General features: G+C 41.9%; 1 protein-coding gene across 4 annotated transcripts in view; it reads left to right on the plus strand.

The window, feature by feature from the left end:
* Nucleotides 1-21,121, plus strand: part of PHYHIPL (phytanoyl-CoA 2-hydroxylase interacting protein like) — a 51,346-nt gene that overhangs the window by 11,118 nt on the left and 19,107 nt on the right. The window contains exons 1-2 of one of the 4 annotated variants that reach the window (XM_085229993.1): nt 9,348-9,809; nt 12,179-12,313. The exons of 1 other annotated variant lie outside the window; for it this stretch is intronic. Coding sequence is in view for 1 of the 3 variants with exons in the window: in XM_085229991.1 (XP_085086117.1) it covers nt 9,071-9,176 (106 nt within the window). In the remaining 2 variants the exon portion in view is untranslated. Of the gene's footprint in view, nt 1-8,484; nt 9,177-9,347; nt 9,810-12,178; nt 12,314-21,121 lie in introns of those variants that run through there. 2 more of the 4 variants (XM_085229991.1, XM_085229992.1) reach the window with 2 other exon arrangements.

Consider the following 21,121-nt stretch of genomic DNA (forward strand, 5'->3'; position numbering starts at 1 on the left):
AATCAATTTTATGAATGTAAATACACAGGTAGTAGTATGTTTCTAGATTTTTGGCTATAAAGAAACATTTGGCTTTGCTCCCAAAATACACACAAGTTTCAATATTATCTTCATACCAGGGCTTATTTGGTTCTGGCAGGTGTTTAGTGGTATAGAGAAATTAAGGGTTTTCCTAGGTGGTTTTTCTATATGGCTTCTGTATTACTTCAGCTGTATCACTTTAGAGGTGTCTATAATTAGGCTGATGCAACTTCTAAATTAATTTGGTGTAGCTATGGCTATAAAACGTATTTTAAAGGGTAGTGAATATTCAAAAAAATATATATATTCAAAAAAAAAAAAAAAAAAAATTAAGCAGTGTAGCTATTGCCAAAGCAAAATCTAGGTGACTAGCAATTAAACTCCAAACCTTCCTATAGCTCCATCTCATACAATTACTTTTGTTGATCTGCTATTCTAAAACTTTCCTGTCACTTATATGCAAATTCGTATCTCCACAGCATGACGAGGAATATGTTACAGGACTGATAAAATCCATGGAGACAGCTTTATTGTCTAGCAGCTGCTACTGTAACTAGTCACACTAAGGACAAGACACCAGTAAATTTAATTTCACTAAAAAGGACATTTTCAGCACTGAAAACAATTGCTTGACTTTTCCTTTGTTCTCTACCTCATTTCTCCTCCCCACTCAGAAATGAGCAGCTGGATGTCATATGTTCAAACCTTCAAAGTACTGTCAGTGGCTACACTGAATTTATGTGGAGATATGTTAATCAGAAGTTGGCATTGAGACAGGTGAGATTAGACATGGTTAGCCTAAAAACGGAGAAAAATAAAAAAGAAATAAGATGAAAAAGATGAAAAATACTGATACTGAAAGGGAAAAACATAGGAATAACTGTAGTAAATTAGGTAAGAAGAGCTCATGCGAGATAACAGGTTAGCAGTTAGTGAAAGAAGAAAAGAAAATTAGAACAAATCTACAGGTGACACTTTTGATGTGAGTTCAGCAGGTTTCAGATAAGCTGTGTTCAGACAAATCAGAAAACAGACCCACGCTCCATCACACAGGGCCACAGTCAGACCTCTGCCATCAGGCACCAGCTGTGCTTGGACAAATGACTGCTTGCCCTGCTTTGCAGCCAGCACTGTCCCTGCAAGCGTGTGATGTATGTTAAGCCCCTGAACTTTGGACAGGGAGTTGAGAGGCTTTTAGGAAGGCTAACGTTAGCATAGGAGGCACAGCTTTAGCCACATTTGTTTGCTGTTCTCGTTTCTCATTACAGTGTATCCTGCAGATTATCAGTGGTGGCTGTTACGAATATATAAGAATTATCTGGAGGGCATTCACAAAGACTAGCTTTAGCTTCAGGATGCTTTTCTCTTTCACCTTTCCGTAAAATCAAGAGAAAGCATTTCTGTGGAGGCAACTGAACATGACTACAAGGAGCTTTTGTGGAGACACGCTGTCTGGCAGTTTACTGCTCCCCACTGGCTGTGGAAAGATCCTAAGGCAAAGAAACCCCTTTGGCTAACAGTGACCTTTGCAGCTGTCCTGCTATGTGGCCTGGTGTAAGAACCAGGAGCAGGGAATCATTCACTGAACAGTTTTGGAACAAGCCTGTAAAGACTGCAGTGATGAAAATAAATAGCATCCTGTAGGGCTGTCATATATTCAGAACACGAGTAACGGTGATAAGATATTGCTCAGAGCAGAACATGGTTTAATTCAAATACTGGTGAATGTTAAAACAGTGCTATAAAGTTATGGTTGCTTTATTGTCTGCATACTCTCCCTATTTTATCTGCCTGGATATGGCTGGTGAAGCAGGCATACACTCCTATAAGAGCAAAAACTTGTAAAACACCGCTCTTAATTGCTGTTTCTAATGTGTTTCTTTGTGAAAATCTAATTGTGGATGCTGAACTTAATCAGAGATCTGAAAGAGAGTATAAGAGCTAGTAATAAGTGACTATGAGTCAAGTGAGTGAAATATAAAACTAGTCTCGCTACATATCTAGGCTCTGAGCCAATGAGAGGGAACGTCTGGGTGTTCCCCTTCTCATTCATTTAGCAAAATTTTCCTTCTGCTTCCTTAGCAGTTAATTAGCTTTTGTTCACAGCAGCAGCAGGGAATAAGACAATGATTTCTTTCCTGTCTTGCCACATCACCTGAGCCACAGTAGTCTTGATGGTACAAAAACTGGTAGGCACCAGGATTATTCTGGAATGACCATCTTCTGTGCCTATGCAAAACAAACCTAAAGCTCTGTAGGTGTAAGAAAACTAGGTTGGTAGAATCATTCACTTAGACTGTCTTTATTCCTTTTATGTGTTACCTCCCTTGTGAAAGGAGTTTAGAAAGATTTTCTATGTCATCCAATGAAGAGGTGTAGTATTATGAGGAAAATCTAATGTGCAGAACCATTCAAAATAATTATAGAAAGCCCTTTTGGAAAGGGGAAGGGCTGTGGGAAAGACTTCTTGATACTGTAATGGAAAGCCAGTAGAAATGTATCTCGTTTCATTGAAAACGGGAAATAATGAAGAAAGGAATTGGTCACTGTGGGCTACTTAAACAAGTAAAAGTAAAATATTAACTACACTGGAAACAGAAAACTGGAGGGCCACCAAAATAGGCTTTCACATTCTAATTTAGTACACATGAGAAAAATGGGAACAGGCAAAGGATGCACTGAAATGGTTGCCGAGAGGTTAAAGATAATGTGAAGAGGCTGTTTTAAGTCCTGAAGGCACAGTACAGCAAAACGACTTAACCAAGAAAATACTAATGGTAATTAATTTGTAATGGGGAGATAAATTCTGGGGCCAGTTCTTATTCCCAGTAAAACTAATTGGACTTTTGCCATGGAGTTTATTGGGAAGGTGATTAAACTTTGAATAATGACTTGGTTAAGAAATCATTGATGTAATTGTGAACTGCTAGGAAAAAGTAACTAAGAAGTACATAATGAAATATCAACACTTGAACAAATATAGTTGAGGTGTCCCTTTGGGTATTTATAGAAGTGATGGAACAGCTAGTTTTTAAAATATCACAGGGAATTGAGGAGGTATCAGGAGACAAATAAGTGTCAGCATGACGCAAGTCTTTAAAAACTGAATTAAGAGTAACTGTGAAAATTATTGTTTTAAGAGCATGGTTCCAGTGCTACAGTAAAGTAAGCCATAATAAGAAAATTCCTTCCTGCATGTATTTTTTTTTTTTTTTAATAAGATGATGACAAGTTGGTAGAGTACAGACAGGCATCAAAACTTTACAAAGACATTTGATGCTCTATTGCAGAATTTCTTAAGGGAAATACTGGTTCAAGTCAGTTAAAGGTATTACAGGCTGGCCACAGAACCATAGATAGAAATTAAATCTGAATAGAGGTCAGCATTTTTAAGGGTATGCACTCAGTAGTATCCTTTGAAGGTCAAGTTATGGTTCAACATTTGGAGGATAAATCCAAATTATTGGATATAACACTAATTAAAAGTGAAAATGATACTGAAGTAAGGAGCATGAAGTAAGCAGCAAAGACAAGAGAGGGAATATAAAAAGTTCTAGTTGTTCCCCAGAGATACTATAGATCTAATAAAGTGAGGCTAAACTTAAAGAAAAGCAAATAAATAAATGATAATGCCAAACATTAACAGTACTTGGTGCTCATTAGGCAATAAATAAATGTTATGAAGCCACAAATACATTACAGTTATCTGTGACACAGTCTGTCTTTTCTAAATGCTTATTTGGGTTTTATAAAGCAGATGTGAAAACTGAAATTCAGAAAGCGCCATAAATAGCATTAATGACATGATAGTTTGCTTGATATTTTTCCATTAATCTGAGAGGAATGTTTTCTTTTAACTATTTACATTGCTCAGAGTAGGTTGGGAGTTGCAAATCCAGATGGTACAGCTGGAGAGTGGCATTCTTTGAGGAGTTTGTTATGAATGGGGATGAGGTGGGGAATGGGGAATAAAGGGGCAGGTACCAGGGCAGCTCCTTGGCTGTGCTGGCTCAGATCAAACGTCCAGCAAGTCCATCTTCTGCAATGGTTGAACATGGACGTTGAGAGAAGATGAAGAGCGGGATAAGCGTGCATATGTACTCCTTGGTAATGCTTCCCCAGCCTCTAATTGTTTTCAGGTTAGGGACCTTGTGCTTTTAGTAGCTCTAAAGGATTTCTTTTCAGCCTCTCCTTGAACTGAGATAAACTTTAGCACTGACATTCTCCTTTGGCAAGCAGCTCTACAAGTCTAACAAGTGCCACCTCCTTCTGTTTGTTTTGGAGCTGGTTGCTTTTAAGTGCATTTGACACTGTCTGATACTTGTCCTGGGAGACTGGGAAAACAGTCAAACTTTGGTTGCCCTCTTTGTGCTAATTTTGTGACCTTCTCTTGCATATCCGCAGAGTTGCCTCCTTCTCTCATTGATGGGCTTTTTGCCTGCGTAGCAGACTAGTTTTCCCATACAGATTCCATTCCATCCCCTGCTATACAAAAAGCTAGGTTCCTGAGTGTGTCCCATGGCACCAGAAGTCACAAGATTACCTCAGAATTTTGTCTTTGATGTTCTGTAGTATGCTTTAGAGCCTTGCAAGAATAGCCTGAATGCATGAACTGAATGCAGTTGCTGCAGTGAAGCCTTCCTAAGAGAGGAAAGACATTTGGAGCTGTATGAGCTATTGTATTTCTCTCACCGGAGAGTTCCCAGAAATTATAAGGGCTTCCCAGCATCTCTAGCACCATCAGGGAAGAAAGCAGCAGATCCCTTGCAAGAGGGCTTCCAGCCTGCCATGAGGGTGCCTGGCTGCAGTGCTCACCCTGCAGAGATGGAGGAGAGGGAGGAAGGCTCACTCAGGAGCTCTCTGCTGCTTGCCTTGGATTTTCCCAGAGAAAAAAAGAGTGCCTGTTGCCATCACCCTCCCTGTCTGAATGTTTGAGGGGGCCCTTGCTATGCTGTCTGAGAAAAAGCTGAGATTCTGAGCCCAGTGTGCCACATTGTCATACATCAATGTCTTTCTCAGTGTAGAAAAGGAAGCTGTGTCACACTGCACATTAACTCTGCACAGTCGTGGCTTTCACTGGAGGGTCTTAAATCTTTTTGATTTTTTTTTTTTTTTTTTTTTTTTTTTGTCTTCCTGTCATTACTGTAAGGATTTTCTTCAGTCCTGTGGTGTTTCGAGAATATCTTGCACACAATCCTTTACAAGTATGTATCTTTTTACACTAAAACACTGCAATGACCCCTAAAGACAAAGAATGACTGTGAAACCATGGAGTATTTTTTCCAAGAAACTTCAGGAATTAATTGCTAAGTTTAGTCAATGTTCCTTTTAGGACTGATCCAAAATACTGGATGGTATTTTTGACCCTTCTATATTTCTGTCCTTTAATGTTCTGCTCTTCTCAAAGGTGACGTATTAATAGAAAAAAAAGGCGGCCTTTTTTTCTCCCTTGTTTTCCTTTTCTGAAAGCCATGTCTGTAGCCTTTCTGCCTTCTGTTTCCACAGCCCATTGAGCAATGACATAAGTCTTCTTTATTCCCAAGTGGGAAGGAATAGCTGGAACTCTTGCTGAAGTCTGAGAAAGGAGGTTTCTTTTTCAACTCGTGAATAAAAACCTGCTAGTGAGAACTGTGAAAGTGTTTTCAAATAAGAACAATGCGGTTGCCTTAGTGCTCCGTGCTGCTACGGGGTGGCTTTCCCCAAATGGGACGCTAAATAAGTGGCAGGACCGAACTTGTAGTAGGTGGTGGCTTCTAGGAAAGAAGCCGTGCACTTCTGCAGGGGATGGTTCTGCCCGTCTGCCGTACATGGCAGCCCTGCAGTGAGACCTTTGTGCCAATGCTGTTGCACCTGGCCAGGCACAGGGTGTGTGCCACTGCTCATGTTCCCGATAGGTGTAATGTGTTAGAAAATGCTGCTGCTTTCTGCTTGCACGAGTATGCTGTGATGACAGATAGACACACTCTTGTTGAGCTGCAGAAACTGGTAATACCCTATTTATCTACTGCTGAATGTGCTAAAGGTTGCTGCTGTGGTAAATCGTAAGCATTTGCAGTTCTAGACACATGACACTGTTGTCTCTAATATTCTGCTGCCATTGGCAGCCTTCCTATTATATAATGTTGACCCATATTTGTGGTATGTGACATTTTTGCTAAACACTGTCAAGGATAATCCATCTCAGAATAAACTTTTTGATTATAGCTGAGGCTCTGTCATCCCTGAGCACAGACATAACCTGTCCCTCAGATAGCACTATTCCTTGTTCAGGAGACAGCCAGAGTATAGCTCTTTCAGGTAAGAGGACCACAGGCATAGTTTTCCGTGTGCTTTGAGACTGAAATATCTATGGTATCACTGAGTGATTCCAGTACAGTAAATGGAATAAAGTCTGCAAGCAATTTGAGCTATAAGAAGTGTCTCTGTGTAGCCCAGGTGATGGGAAAAGCTGTTGGCTGGAGGAAGCGTGTCAGAGGAGTGACTCTGCAAAATGCTGTCACAGGCAGCTCTGGCTCATTTCGTGCTATAGAAGGGCAGAGCTGTGGAATAGGTTTCTCTGCTGCACCATTCCACAGAAGTCTGCCACTGTTTGTAGATTAACTGGTCTTTTCTTCAGAAAAAGAGAGTCTTATGATCTGGGGAGGTGAATAGATGCAGCTCAACCAGGGATTATTGCCAAGAGAAATAAGAAGCCTTGGAGGAATGGGAACACTCCCAAGGCTGTCTGCTTCCAAAGACCTATGCAAAATCCACCAGTTCTTAAAAACTCAACCTCAGTAGCGCAAAATAAAAAGTAGGGGAAAGAAGAATGTACAAAACAGAGGCAGAGAGAATAATAATTTTAAAAAAGCAAATTGTCTCAATATTCAGCAACAATGTCTGCTTCAGACAGACTTTATGCAGTGTTTTGGCAAATAAGTAACGCAGCTATGTGAGCTGCTGCAACATCTGACATTGTTGTGGAAAGGAGTGAACGTGGAGCATAGTGCTGAGAGACTAAACACACCTTCAGTCATCAAACAGAAATTACCCAGCCTTATGGAGGAATGACGGTGTGCTAAGAATGTTCGCAGCATTGAGTAGGAAGGGTTTGCTTCTGTGCAGGGAATGAATGCTTGTCAGAGCCAGAATTAAACCTGATGAATGCAGTCTCCCCCACTTCCATTTCTCCTCTCTCGCATTCTACGTTTGTCCTCATTCTGTCTGTGTGTTCATTCATATGTTCCTCTCCCTTCCCACCTCCCCATTGACTCACACTCCTTCCCTGTCTGTTACTGCTTTCCTTTCATTTTCCTTCAGGTTTCCTTCCCACTCACTCCATTTTTCCCCTTCCTGACACTCCTGTACACATTTTCATCTGAGATGAAAAAACAGGAGAGAGACAAAGAGGGGGAACAAATGGAAGGTGAGTGAAGCAGGGAAGGAGCAAAGTGCATGGAGTGAGCAAAGTGCAGGCAGTTCAAGAAGGGTGATCAGTGTCACGCTTCTCCCTATGCTGCACCACGGACCTCTGAAGGTGCCAGGCCAGCCAGGGCTCCATTCTGCTCCTTTCTCACAGACAGCAGCTCATGGCTGTGGCTTTGTGCACAGTAATGCCAGAGCTCATTTCCTCAGATTAGTGTCCCTGGGATCCTTTATCAAGAACAGGATGATCCTGCAGTCGGGTAAAAATCCACCTCTGTGACCAGCATTCGGCCATGCGTGGAGCTTGCTGTCATTCTGGAGTAGAGAAAACACTGGGTTTCTCCTGGCACCACAAAGCAGGTGCAGACCAGGAGTAGCTCAGGCTCACAGCAGTTACGCTGTGTGCTGCCAGTGGGTGCAGTTTGTCAGTGGCCGCATGGAGCCAAATGTGACTTTGTGAAACAGCAGTTGATGGGCTGGGACTGTTTAGTGCACTGCAAGGCAGGATACAGGCTTACATTGGCTTCTCTGGACACAGGCTATCCGTGCTCCATCCCCAAGCTGGCTCTTGTGGAAAGCACACTGTGCTGCCGAAGGTCTGGCCTTCATCTCCACCGAGGCCTATGGAGAGGGAGCGGGGCTGTCATAGATGTGTGTTGTGCAGCGCTCTGGCAGTTTGGGGTTCTTCTGCCATTGCTCTCTGATTAAATTTCCTGCTTTCGAGCCCAGTTCTTGTTCCAGAAGCTGTTAGCTGAGATGGAATTGCTTCTCCCTGATAGAAATGAATCGAGCTTCATGCAAAAGGCTGGGCAGGGTTGGTGTGGGGATGGTCAGTGGGGGTGCTGTTGATAGGGATAGCATTGGTAGGAGTGGTGCTGGTGGGGATGGCGTTGGTGTTGGCAGCGATGGTGTCGGTGCTCTCTGGGTAATTTCTGCACTGAGAGCAAGAGGAACGCGTGCAGGGCAGGCAGGCAGAAATGACTAATTGCCGCACTCTGTCCTGACACGTATATCCTTCTTGGTTTAGCAATGGCCAACATTTCTTTCTCCAGCTCCTTGCGTAACCGAAGGCTCAAAGCACTGCACGCAGCATTGCAGTTCCACGCCATGCTGGGTGCCACGTGCACCCCGAGCGCTCCGCCGCGGGAAGCCGGCGACCGCGGGCACTTGTCTCCGCACACCGGTGCCTCCCTGCTCGCGGGCACCCTCGGGACGGAACCTCAGGCGGCAGCGGAGAGGCGGCGGGAGCGCAGCGGAGCCGTCCTGAGGGGCGCCCGGAGCACGCGCGGCCGCGGCCGTCGGTAGCGGTCCCCGCCGCGGGGCCGCGGGGAACCGGCGGGGAGCGAGCTGGGAGCGAGCTGAGAGGCGCGGGGCCGTTCCGGCGGCGTTACGTAAGGGCGTGGGGGAGGGGAGCCGGCCGACCTGCCGTCGCGCCTCGGCGGCGGCGGCCCCTTTAAACGCGGCGCCCGGGGTGCGAGGAGCGCGCCTCTCTGCTGCCCCCTCCCCAGCCCGCCGCGGCGACAAATCCGCTGCCGCCCGCCTCCGCCGAGCCCAGCCAGCCGGGCGGCGCCGGGAAGCGCGGCCGCGGCTCTGCACCGCCCGAGCGCCAGCCCCAGCCCCACAGCAGGGAGCGGCGAGGGGCGCGATGGAGGCTCCGCGCCTGGCGCACGCCGTGGGCAGCCCCACGAGCCCCTGCGAGGAGGTCATCAAGAACCTGAGCCTGGAGGCGATCCAGCTCTGCGAGAGGGACGGTGAGTGCGGCTCGGCGCGGTAATCCCCGGGCGCACTCCGCGGCTGCCCGGCGGACGTAAGGCGAGTTAATCGCCTCTGCGTGCGGCCCTTTGTTTGCCCGGCTGCCGGGAGATGTCCCCGCGCCCACCCCGCCCGCCGCCCTCCCGCGCTGAGAACAAAAGGCGGACGGAAGGCTGCGCCTTGCGGGAGGGAGCGGAGGGCGCGCCGCCGCGCCCCGAGCCCACCCCGGTGCGGCAGTGCGGCTGTACCGGCGGGGAGCTGCGGCACGGCGCGGCGCGTGCCGCCCCGCCGGGGCCGGCCGCGGGGCCGGAGCGGCGGCCGCGTCGCGGTTCTGTCGGCCGCGAGCCCCGAGCCGCTTTGTGCCGTAGGGCAGCGCCCGAGCCCGGCACGCGCGGACGCGTCCGCCGAGAGCTGCGCGCCGGGGGCGAAACTCGTTGCCGGCGCCGGCGCTGCTCGGCGCGGAGCGGGGCGCGGAGGGTTCAGCACCGCGGACAGCACCGCCGCGGCGGGCGCCGTTGGGGGCGAGCACGGAGCGGGCCGCTGTGCGCGGGGCTGAGCCGGCCGTCCGCGCCCACGGCGGCGGCCGAGGGCGATCGCAGCGGCAGCGCTGAACGCGCGTCGTTCGTGCACAGGTAGCAGCGACCTACTAGACTAAACTACAGGCACTGATGTTCAGAACAATGAAAAATTGTTCCGTAGGAGGGCGGAGTATCGTTTCTGTCCGTGTATCGGGCTGCTCTCTTCTTCTCATCTGTGTATGCGATCAAAAATAACTTCTCGTTTTTTAATGTGATCTGCTTTGACCGTGTTACCTGGTAAATATCTTGGGGATGGAAATACCTCATCAGTGAGTGAGATAATTGAACTGAGGAAACTATTTCCTTGTTGTGATACATTTTTGGAATGTAACTGTTGTAGGTAATGTTTATGGCAACAGTCCAGCTTTCTCAGTCGCTGTTTTTTTGTTTTTTTTTTTTAATTAAATTATTTGTGTTTAAATTCTTCACTTCTTTGACTTGATACTTAAAGCAGTTAATTTTTTAAGCTCTCAATTTCTTTTGAAATATCAAACAAATTGCTATGGAATTGGAAACTCTTTTTCATAATTATTTTTATGTTGGCTATGAAATTACTGGATTCTCTCAGCGTTTGATCTAAGGTAGCGTTTGTATTTCCATCTATTCATGCTTAGCATGCTACACAGAGAAACAGAATGGCATATACGGTGTGGTAGAGGCCACAATGTTGTTTTGCTAGAACATTTTTTCAAGTTAGTTTCTTTTTATTGATCCTGGAAAGAAATGGAAATAGATAAGTTATGCACTCCTTAATATTTGTCTGCCTCAGGTAACTGTGGTGAAGCATCCATTTTAGCCATTATGGGCACTATTTAATTTGACATAGCATAGTTAAGCACTGCTTGATTTCTATGAAATAGTGTTATACAGACCAGCAAGTGGAAACAGTGCAGTGTTTTTCATTTTTAATTTGAATTTTCATTTGAATAGACTTCATTACAAAACAATGTTATTCCTGTAGCTCTGACTTTAGAAACTGATCTTCATCAAGTAAGCCACTATCATACAGGGTCATTCTTACAGTACAGGGTTGAATTTCTGAAAGAGAAACCTGTATTTGGCATACAAGATACACAACTTGGTGCCTTGCTTGGCACAAGATTGTATTTGAACATACTTCAGTACTTCCTACAGGTGGCACTTATGTATCAAAAAGATTGCTTAAATGGGATCATAAAAACAAGCAAGCAAAGATTTGGCCATTGATCTTTCTAGATAAGCATGGAAATGCATATGCAACCCATTTAGATCCCAAACTGTGCACATGGGTTTAGTTAGTGCATTTATATCATAATTTATTTTAGGATATCTTGTGAAAGAGTTAGCTCTCAAGGTAGTGTGTATTACCAAGGCCAGTCAAAGTTCTGCAATTAACATTAATGTGTTACTTGTAGTGAATTAAAAATAAGCTAGATTTTAACCTTTAGAAAACGCCCTTTATCCCCCAGCAATAACTGTGAAAGCATTCAGCAAAATGATAGCCTTACAAATTCAACCATGATAAATTCTACAGCACATTTAATTTAGAATTGCAGGCAGTGTTTCCACAAATGTAAGAAATAATGGAGTACTTACTCGGAGACCAAAATATTTTGCCTTGTATTTTTAAGATGAGGGAATTATTATTGAAACATTTTGTGCTCGGAAAATGGGGTTATGCATCCTGTGGTGGAAAATGCAGGAGCCAGAAATCCAGGAATTGGAGCAAACAATTAATGATATTATGATTCATGCCTTTATAATATTTTTTTTCTGGTTGTTTCAATGTTCTTTCAAGCATCACCACCTCTCATAATGAATCAGACCATTTAGAAAACTTAATTTCAGACAAAATAAAATATGCCTTTTGGAAATCTTTAAATAAAAACATCTGGTAAGGTTTGGCTTAAAGTGAAGGCAACATTACAAAGCCAGTTATCACCTTTGTGATCTGTGAATGTATCTATCATTCCTTATTTTCAGTGAGTCTACTGGTACAGCTTTTTATATGTCTGTTGCACAGTCTAATGTTTAGTTAACTCTGATGAGTTCATCTTGTGTGTTGTTTCCCTTTGCCATATGTAGATGTTGTAGCCAAGTTTCTGTGAACTTAGGCCAAGAAAGAATGAGCTGAGTTAAAAATTCTGGTGATAATTTCATAAATTTTGTATTTTTCCCACCTAGGCATTAAGCCTTTAGTGGATACATGACTCCTGTGTCACGAACAGGCCGGTTCTATGGAAATATATATAACAATGTAAAATTATAAACCTTTTAAAAAACAGTTCTTTTCAGATGCTTGGTAGAACAGACTTAGGTTTTAACATCTGAATTTCATGAAGCTTCACATTATGGTTGTGCAGAGCTCCCCCTACAGATACTGCTCTTCAGCTGCTGGCATCCTGCCTGAGGGAGAGCAGTGCCACTGTCTTCTGCTCTTACAGTAGGCAGAGGTGGCTGCAAAGAAGAAGGCAGCTATCGATCTGCAGAAAGAAGAACAGAGTAATAAATCTTCAATGACTGTATTGGAACTTGGGAGGCTTGGAGTGGAGAGAAGAGCCAGAGAACTGGCCCAGAAGGTACATAGCTTTGGAGCTAGTAGAGACAGGCTGTGGCTGGTCAAGGGTGGAAGAACAGGAAAAACTGAAGAGGTGGAGATGTTTGTGAGGATTAGATTGAATGTGAGAACAGAGGTAGGAAGAATGACTTTGAATGAATAATGGGAAAAGAAAATGAAGGAGCAAGGGAGGCGATCCAAATTCAGAAGGGATGCACAGAGAAATAAAGTTGGGAAAAAAGATGAGGGGATGTTCGCCTAGATTAGGGAGGTTTGATAAAGGAGAGTGGAATTAGAAATGGGAGCCTGTGAAAAGTAAACCTGGAGACCTGTCTGCAAAGAAGAAACAAGGTATGAGAATGTGGAAAGGGAAGTACAGACAGCAGAGGTTAGAAGTAAGTAAATGTAACTGGGTCTTGTTCAGTGAAGAGGCCAGGATTCCAATGGCAGCCTTAGGAATGAAAAACAGGACTCTTGAATAGTGACTGGGGAGTAGAGGAAGGGGCAGTATGCAAACAAACTCAAGAAACAATACAGAAGTAGCTGTCTTTTGGTGTGATAGACAAAAGTCAATACGTATGAGCTCATGCAATCTTCAAAAGCCAGACATGATCCCAGTATACACTGTAGTTCTTGTTAATTTACCAGCAAAGATATTTAAAATCTGCTGGCAAAGCATGACACCCCTTTTCTGGGTTTGTTTGTTTGAAGGATGACAGTCTGGCATGGCTGATGGTCAGCCCTTTAGCTGAGATGGGAGCTGTACAGGGAGATAGCTGCTACAGTGATCTAATATGTTACTCGTATGAGAACTGAGGTGAAGCTATTGGTAGAATTCTACATATTTTTTCTTTTTCCTTTTTTTTTCCTGATGTTCTGTAAATCCTAAGAAATTGCAGACATGATGGGTTACAAAGTTATGTGCTCAAAACTAGGAAATGGTGTAAGTTTGGTCATCCTCTCTGCAGACAGAACTGGCATGGTGATAGGATACTTCATGTTGCACAGTGGATACTGGCTGTGTTGAGTGGCATGTTGAAAGGTAGAGGAAGAAGTAATGGAGAAAGCAATTTTAGTTCTGACCTGAAGGCTATTCCAGACTTTCTGCATGAAACTGAGCAAGAGCTGCCTAATTTTCAAAGGGGGTTGTTACTTGTTGTGTTCTTCTTTTTCTGCTTGCTTGATTCTAATACCAAGGAGTGAGGCCTTAAGGAATACTGAGAGTCCACAGTGGCAGCTAATCTCAGTGAGTGAATGAGACTTTGAACATGTGTAACACAGTGCTCAATGCTTAAACATAGGATATATTAACCAGCTTAAATAGGTACTGAAAGTCAGTATTTGTTTATCTTAACCTTTTTGTGCCTCAGTTTTCTTGGTGTAAAATGGAAGTGATATGATTGCCTCCCCTCCAAGAGATGATTTCAGAATAAACTAGTGAATATTTGTTAAGAATCCAGGCACCATAGTAGCCTGGAAAACCCATGAGGTATTGGAAAAGCCCACGATGAAGTTCATAATTTTGTCTTCAGAGCAGACTCTGAATAATGTGTAGCAAATAAGTCCTGGAACTACTGAACACTGGTGTACAGCTGATAAAAGAAAAGTAGTTCATTAAGTACACACTATTCATTATGCTGAATGAGTCAGAATTTGTGTGGAAAAAATAGTATACAATCATGCAATTAAAGACTATGTCATAATCTGAACATACAAAGGGGCCAATTTAAGGTTATTCAAGTATGTTTCATTCCAATGTTTCTCCTTCTTGATTGCTTAAACTATACAGTCTTCCTAATGTGCTTTTAAAGATGTTTTTTCCTGTATTCGTTTCCAGCATGTGAAGACAATATACAACTATATTCCACAGTTGGAATTGGTGTCTTGGCCAGTTTCAGTTGCATAAATCAGTTTCATTCCCATCCAAACATTTGAGACCATCAAAACTGTTTAGTCTAAAAATCTTACATAAGTTTTTTACAAGATAAATGTCATTTCTGTCTTATGTAAACTATTTGCGTCTCTGGATTTCCCTATTGTTTGAGGATCTCTCATGTTTTCTTATTTATTTCAGAAGTTTATTATGCTGGATTACCACAGCATTCTGCAACATATTTTTATAGTTTTTAGATGGGAGAAGTTTTCTTGGCCAGGTCATGTACACATTTCCTTTTGAACAGAAGGAATACAGTGGCACCATTTAGCCCCTGAATCCATTCTTCAAATCCCTCTCTTAGCATTATGGAGCAGCATCATTGCTGTTTCTGAAATGCTATCCAGCAAGTCTCAGAGACAGGAAACGACTGAATTTCTAGGTAGACTCTCACGTGCAGGACAGCTGAGAGATCCTAATTTGACGTTAATTGTTAGTGTTCCAAATGGTGCGACTTGCATAGTTAGTTGTTGGGTTTTATTTTAACTCTGAGAGTTCTGAGCATAGAAATAAATAACCTGTGTTTTCATATCAAGTGATAATAATAGAGAGGCGCCTGTGACACTCAGTTATGACACAGAATTCAGAAGTTGTTGTTGTTTGTAATTACTGTCACTGTTGTTCCTCTCCCCAGCTACAGTTTGGAGAATTAAACACACACTTTTCAAAATAGAAACTGCATAATTTTTCTAGAATTTGAAGGATATGGTAGCCAACCAAGAGATGTTTTGTTGTTTTTTTTTTTTTCCTATGAAATTTCATCTTAACTGATAGAGCATCAAATGATCAAAGTTGACTCTTTTTATTTTGTGACAAGTAATATTGCTGCTCCGGGTAGGAACTAGAATCTTGTATGTAGCTTTAGAAGGAAAAACATTTACCACTGACATTCTTGCAAGAGTCAAAATTTTTCATATATGAGGTTCTGTACCGTTTGGATACAGAATAATATCAAATGGGGCCAAGCAGCTATATGGAAGTCCTCGTAAATGATATTTAGAATTATGTAAGAGAAGAAAACTAATGATTTGTTTATACCTTTCACTTCACCTCACTATTGTAAGAATTTTGTACTATCATTTTCTGTCATAAGCAATGATGCCACTAATTAGCTGGACATTGCTGGAAACTGACTATTCAACATTCCTGTGTCAAGAAATACAGTTATTCCCATCCTTCCTTACTGTTCCTTAATTTTTAGAGTTATTTTACTTCCTTCTTTCTCCTTCTTCATCTCCTTTTAGTGCTTTTTTGCAAATCTGTGTGATTGAACATTAACTGTTTTATCTGTTAAAGACCAAACTAGCTGTCCAAATCTTGTCTGCTCTTTTATTTCTGCCCCTGGTTGAGCTAATTATTGTTCATTGAAACTCTTCTAGATCCTCTGTAAATCAACTGAAATTCTTAGTGTGTAATTATGCCAGATCCACATACAGACGTACTGTCCTCTCCCAGTGCTATGAGCTGATACTGCTAGGTTGCAACTCAAAGTTATGTTCTTTGTAGTTAATTTCCACCCACTGTTATAACTAGGGCACTTTAGCCATTACTGTTTCACAAGTGTCCTTTCTCTCTCTCTCTCTCTCTCTCTCTCTCTCTCTCTCTCTCTCTCTGTGTGTTTTCTTTCAAATTATAATTTCCAGATGCATTTTATTTATTCTGTATTAGAATCCATTTTATCATTTTAAGCCTCTCCAGGTTTTGTGTTTCCAGGTCATTTTAATGTCATCTGCAATACAGAAGTGTAATCTCTTTTTCCAAACATTCATAAAGGTGCTTATTTAGCCTGGAGCAAGGCCTGGGTTCCATGGTATAGCCCATTAGACTCTCTAACTCCTTGCGTGCTCTGACATGTATCAGTCTCCTCTCTGCAAGCCAGTGTTCAGCCCTGCAGATTGGAAGTTCTTAGTAATGCAATGGCAGGAGGAATCATTTAAGGAAGAGAAATTCTACTGCCCCCAGCATTTATGAAATTGGACAATCTCAAATACAAAAGCTGTTTTTCTTGAGTAAAAGTTAAGCTGTTAGTAACTCCTTTGCCTATTTCAGCTTCTATCTTAAATTGTATGTAGCAGTGTTCTTCTCAGTCAACTAATTAATCTGATGGTTCTAACACCTCTGGTAAACAGTGTTCTGAGCTCACTTCTCTGAATTTTCAGTTACCTTGCAGTCATGCCTGTATAACTAGATCATTGCGTGCTATGGACCGCTTCAGCTTTTACAGGACATTTCCAGTAAGTTTCCTAATTCCAGAGCCATGGGTTCTTGACCAGGAAGAAGATTGTTTTCTCACACACAAGAGGGAAAAGAGGGACTCTCATTTTCTTACATAGAGATGTCTAGAATTTCTTCATTCACTTTTGAATTGCTTTGACAGACATCATTATTTTAAATTATCTCCAAAGGCTTGCTGAAACTTATCTTCCTGACCTTGGATTTGCCTACCGAGTATTCTCTGCCACATTAATTTTCCCTTTTTTTCCCCTCAAAGATCTCCTCTTTTACACGTTCCTGTAATTTTCTCCATCTCTTACTATTCATGACCTCTGTGTAGCAGGTTTAATGTCCCCAACTATATCTGCCCATAAGGTAGATTTCAGTTTCAATTGTAATGCTGAAGTAGAGTCAGTGTCTTTAACCAGAGTTGAGGAGATAATCTTTAAAAGTCTGTACAGTCTGGGCTTGCTGTTCTTTGTCTGCTTTGTATTGTAGGTATGTCTACCATGCTCTGGCATGCATGGTCTTGTGTGCTTTATGTGACTTTGGAAAGCTGCTTTTAATTCTGGATTATCTGAATTATCTGCTGTGTTTTCTTGTGTCTTGATAGAAGTCTGAAGTGTTCCTCCCAGAGTACTGCTTCCAAATATTTAGAAACGTTTGAAAAAAAAACACTATTTATACTGTCAATCCATGATATATTTATAAAAATATGCCACTGTCATGGCAAAGTGCCACAAATTAAATATTTATGATGTTGGAACAGAAGAAAGCTCTGCTCCAATGTCAGTTCCTGTGATTTCCATGCTATATTCATTATACAGTGAAGAATCCTTTATTTGACCTTGAAAATGTTTCCTTCAGCACAGAAGGTTTGTTTAGAATTCATTGTAGTGTTTGTAGCTGATCAATTTTCGCAGTGGTGTTTGTAGTTGAATCATTAATCCATTTTATTTTATTGTTTTCACAGAATGTTCTTGTTTTATGTATGCTTGAATGAGTAAGCTGTTTTGTGTGGATGTTTTCAAAAACAATGATTAGCTATACTGTTTTTATAACCTAACAACAATTTCTTTGAGCCTTGGCTGTTCTAGCTGCTGTCAAAAAGGGGAAGCCTTAAAACTAGTTCAGTGTTACTTTTTTGTTCCTCCAGAACGAGGGGAAGTAACTGTTACCAGAGTTGCCCTCTCAGTTCCAAGTACAGAGTGGTGTCTAGAGATTATTTCTTCAATGAGCCAGACACAGCTGGCAGCATTAGGCAGAGAAACACGGTCTGAGGAATTCCCATGTTATGCTTTGTCTGTGAATATACTCCAGTTGTGAGAATTGTTTGCCAGAGCTATTCCATACATTTATACATTTATTCCTTGAGCTGTTCTATTATGTTTGAGAAAACTCTGAGTGGAAGTAAATTTGGATTCATAACTCAGCGCCATCAAGACCTTACAAGTACTGTGTTTTCCTAATGTCTGTTGTATATATTCACTCTTACACATACAGATGTGTGTCTAATATGGATTTTTTTTTCTTCCAGTTTCAGTTTGTATGGATTTCATCTATCTTCAGTTTTGGGCTAGGAAAAAAAAAAAAAAAAAAAAGCTTAAAAAGATCCTTTTTTTTTTTTTTTTTTTGGAGTTTGCTTCAATTTGTAGCTGAAGACGTATGTACTTTGAAATCAGGAAATCAGGTGGATGAAAAGATGTTTAAAGGCTCTTTCCATCTTGGATAGCCGTAACTATAAATATAGCAAACATCAGTGGAATGATTCATACTCTGTCTCTGTTTTTTTTAATCTCAAGCGAATTATACATCAGTTTATATAAATTACGGGGTAAAATTAAGAATAGAGCATGTAGCGTATTGTTTCCATGCTATTTTTAAGGTATATCTGATAATACAAAAATGATGTACTTTTATGATGGAAGTTATGCTGGTAATGTAATATTTTAGATAGTAGTAAACATGGATTTCAGAATGGTGATGTTTCTGATAAATTACTAACCTCTAAACTTTCAATGTAGTTAGAAGATACATCTCTAATCACAGGAGTTGAAAAGCCCTATCTTCTCAGGTATTCTATTACATCAAAATTTTGTCCTTTGCTTGTGGAACATACTGAAATTTTAGCCAGTGTCACATGTTTTCTGGTGACACATATACCACCTTACCCTTCCCTAAAGGATAAATTTGAGCAGTAGGACTTCATACATACACAGTTTATTGGGATTCTCTCAGCTTTGCCCATAAGTAGACCTTATTTTCTGCTCTCTCCTGGCTGGAGGCACCTGAAACTACAAGTCTTTCCTCTGTCCTTGAAATGCTTTATGCCATGCTTTGGAACCTCAACCAATTGAATAAGCTAATAGAATTATAGAATCTTAGAATATCCCACATTACACTGGAAGGAACCTGTATGGACCATAACGTCCAGCTCCTCCACACAGACCACCCAAACTAAAATCCTGTGTCTCAGAGTGCTGTCTAAATGCTCCTTGAACTCCAGCAGCTTGGTGCTTAGACCATTGCCCTGGGAAGCCTGTTGCAGGGCCGATCAACTTCTGGGGAAGAACCTTTTCCTAACCTGACCCTCCTCTGATGCAGCTTCATGTCATTCTCTCTGGTTCTGTTGCTATCACCAAAGAGATCAGAGCCTTCCCTTCCAGTCCCTGCATGAGAGAGCTGTAGGCTGATGTGAAGCCTTCCCTCAGTCTCCTCTATGCTGAACAAACTAAATGACCTCAGCTGCTCCTTGAGTGCAGCAAAGACAGAATTAGGTCCTACATCTGAAAAATGAAATACTGATTCTCTTCCTCCTATTTTTGTATATTCTGTAATGCTCAGCTGGTTTCTGGGTTGGTTCCTTGAGCAAAGCATCAGCAAACTACCTAGGCTGTCTGGTGAGGCTGTCAGTGCTAATTCAAGTGTGTAGTGCTTGAGATGAAAGCAGAAAGACCTTACAGTGAACCTAAATCCTTCAGTGTATCTTAGAACACTTATATTTAGCTCACATGGTAAGGAGTGTGAATTGGAAAACATTACTTGCAATGCTTGTATATGTTCTAAATCCAAAACATGAAAAATAAATCTGAATATGAATCATTTTTAAGTAACATATCCAAGGAGACTTTGTTGGCTTAGTGAATTTGTGTTAGGTTGTGCAGCTATTCCTCTCCAGGAAGTAATTTCATTTTGTCTTAGCACAGTTATGATTGATTCCTTGTTACAATCCGAGAACTATATGACAGCTGGATGACAAGACTACAGAAGACTTCATAAGAGAAGTTGAGTTGTGTTTTTAAATAATAATAATTAGGGTGCTGTCGAGGTCTGCAGATGCCCAGAGGATTTGAATCTGATTATCGGAGTAGTTGTACATTTCTTTTAACTCAAATTATATCAAGATTTCAGCTTGAATTTTCTCCTCTTCATTTGGGCATCAGGGAACCTACATGAGCTGTCCGATACAGATGCCATCAGGGCAGGAAAATGATGAGCTGGAGTCAAGTTTCCTCAAACTACTGAGCTTATGTAACAATTCAAATCACAGTTAAAATGCAAAAACTGGTGTAAAATAAAGTCAGATTCTATTCCTTACAAACAATCTATCCGTGTGAAAGGCAGGCAGCAATTACCAATGCTTTGAAGTAAAGAAATGCTCATTCATGCTGCAGACTCCTGTGTATCCAGTGAGTCACAAAAGCCCACTCACATTGAGCTCCCTGCTTTCTCAAGTAAAATAATTTGTAAAATTGTGTTCCCCAGCCATGACTTATTCCTGCTGCCCGTCAAGCGGTCTTTTGCCTTTCTCTGTAGGCTTCACTTTGCTTGAAAGGAATGTGGCTTTTAAATGAAAATTCTTATACAATCAAGTCAGCTGCAGTTTTCAGACAAGCTGGCAGGTCAAGGAAAGCTCATGTGAATATGAGGCTGCCTCTTCTTGCTAGATTTGAACTCACATGACCTAACTTGAGATATGTAACACGTTTTAAGTTTTTGATTAAGATGCAGCTGCAGTAAATGGCACCAGTTGTTGCCAGTCAAAGAAGAATAAGGTAAAACATGTATGAATGTGAGGTTCTTAATAATCAGCTAAGATCAGCTAATTGGTGTTTGTTTGCCTCTCTGTTTTGCTCAGTGAAATGTGAAAGTAGAAATCATGTCCAAGAGGCCGCTTGTTTCTCTAATACACAATTAATATTAACAGCGGTAGAAGATTAAGGGCAGTGCTTTGCCCTTGGTTACGTTGTTAGACGAAGAGCATTGGAGCAATTAAACCAGTGACCTAGAGCAGTGTAACTTGGATAAGAATCTGTCCCCAAGCAATTTTTCCAGGGTCATACAGTCAGTGCCTTCACCTATTAGATCTGTTTTCTTTCATTGTTAGTCTTGGAGACGTAGACTGTTCCACAGCCTCAGAGAGAGCTGTACTTGTTTACTCATCAGAAGAGGAAAACCTCATACTATAAGAAGCTCCAGATCCCTTCCTGTTCCAAAACCCATCCTTTTAATAATCAACAGAGGGGGAGCCTATGTGCAAATAACTGTCACTCCTTGTTTTCTACCAAAACTGTAGTAAGCTGTAATATTGAGACAGCATCCTTCCAAAAATAGTCCACACTCCAGGCCTGCGTGCAGGCCTAAGTATGGTCATAAGGAATTTCATAAGGATTCATAGATTCC

The sequence above is a fragment of the Meleagris gallopavo genome, chromosome 8 (genome assembly GCF_905368555.1).
Source record: "Meleagris gallopavo chromosome 8, MGAL_WU_HG_1.1, whole genome shotgun sequence".
NCBI classification, from domain to species: domain Eukaryota; kingdom Metazoa; phylum Chordata; class Aves; order Galliformes; family Phasianidae; genus Meleagris; species Meleagris gallopavo.